Source organism: Olea europaea, chromosome 2 (genome assembly GCF_002742605.1).
Source record: "Olea europaea var. sylvestris chromosome 2, O_europaea_v1, whole genome shotgun sequence".
Lineage (NCBI taxonomy): Eukaryota > Viridiplantae > Streptophyta > Magnoliopsida > Lamiales > Oleaceae > Olea > Olea europaea.
The window spans coordinates 397,780-399,373 of record NC_036238.1 but is presented as its reverse complement, the minus strand read 5'-3'; the positions used below and the strand labels follow the sequence as shown (position 1 = coordinate 399,373).

The following is a 1,594-nucleotide window of genomic DNA, read 5'->3' as shown; positions in this document are numbered from 1 at the left end:
CCACATACATACTAAGAGAAATCCACGAGGGAGTTTGTGGTAAACACTTTGGAGGAACGACTCTGGCACGTAAGGTATTCCGACAAAGCTACTTCTGGCTAACCATGAAAAGAGATTATTGTCAGTTTGTTCAAAAATGTGACAAGTGACAACGATTTTCCAATGTTCAGAGACAGCCTTCTCAGAGTCTCTCCATGGTCACTAGCCCCTGGCCATTTACCAAGTGGGCATTGACTTCATCGGCCTCCTTTCAAAAGGAAGAGGAAGCGCAACCTTTGCTGTTGTCACCATTGACTACTTTACTAAGTGGGTCGATGCTAAACCTCTAGGCAAAATCACCTAGGTGAATGCAACTAAATTCGTCTGGAAGAGTATCATTTGCAGGTTCGGCATGCCCCTCTCCAGTATTTGATAATGGAAGGCAGTTCGACAATAAGAAGATGCGAGATTTGTGTAAAGAATTGGTTATAAGGAAGGACTTCTCAACGCGTCATCACCTCCAAGCAAATGGACAAGTTGAAGTAGCAAACAAAACGATCAAGCACACCCTGAAAAGGAAGCTTGATGCCTCGAAGGGAGCATGGGTTGATGAGCTTCCCCATGTCCTCTGGCCCATACGCACAACTAGCCAAACTACAATAGGAGAAACACCCTTCTCCATGACCTACAGAGCTGAGGCCATGAGTCCGATCGAGATATACTTCAATGAAATCAACAACGATGAAGCCCAAGTGTGCAAACTCCACCTCCTAGAAGAAAGGAAGGATTCATCCCAAGTCAAACTAGCTATGTATCAGAGAAATATGACTCGCTATTACAACTCAAAGGTCAGGAACCAAACTCTTCGTTTGGGCGACCTCGTACTCAGAAGGGTTTTTTTCATCATCAAAGCCAACAAGCTCCAGAGTGTTCAGACCGAACTGGGAAGGTCCTTACCGCATTCTCAAAGAATTTCAACCCGAAATTTATGAAATTGAAGACATGGCAGGGAAAGTGATGCCTCACATGTGGAATATCGAGCACTTAAGAAAATACTACCAATGAATAAATGTATGTTTTGATCCGACCTGCTTATGATCAACAATCTGTAGTAACTTATTCCTATCTAACTAAATGCTGAAATTGCCTTAGTGTATGATAATATTAAGTTCAAGTTATGAAACTTTGATTCATTATTGTGTGTATGGGTTGATTATTTCGTACTGAACTGATTACTGTTGGTATGGTTGATTGTTACTTAAGCATCCATCGAGTCATAGAAGTACAGTCACAAACAATTCAACATAAAGTAGGAAGTGACAACACTTGGAAGAATATTTCATTTCATTAATGTAAAAAGAAATTACAAGAGGGCCGAAGCTATTACTTAGGTCCTAATCTACTGCAACCACATTATCTACCCCAGCTTCCAGCTCGACCTCCTAGGGAGCCTCAGCAGCTTCCTCGACAGCCTTGTCTGGTTGGCTTCCAGGTGGTCCACCAAACTCTGCTTCCAATGAAGTTAAGTCCAGAGTTGGGTGGACCTCCCTTAGGCGATCCAACATGGCTTGGGCATTCCATGAGGTCCAGAAATTGGTAAAGTCATCATACCATG

General features: G+C 42.7%; 1 protein-coding gene across 1 annotated transcript; it reads left to right on the top strand.

Annotated features, from left to right (window-relative positions):
• The first annotated feature begins 347 nt into the window (after positions 1 to 347).
• Positions 348 to 1,579, top strand: LOC111370748. Its single transcript, XM_022992614.1, has 3 exons — positions 348 to 928; positions 1,243 to 1,288; positions 1,406 to 1,579. The coding sequence occupies exons 1-3, from the start codon at positions 348 to 350 to the stop codon at positions 1,577 to 1,579; spliced, it is 801 nt and encodes a 266-aa protein (XP_022848382.1).
• Positions 1,580 to 1,594: the final 15 nt, after the last annotated feature.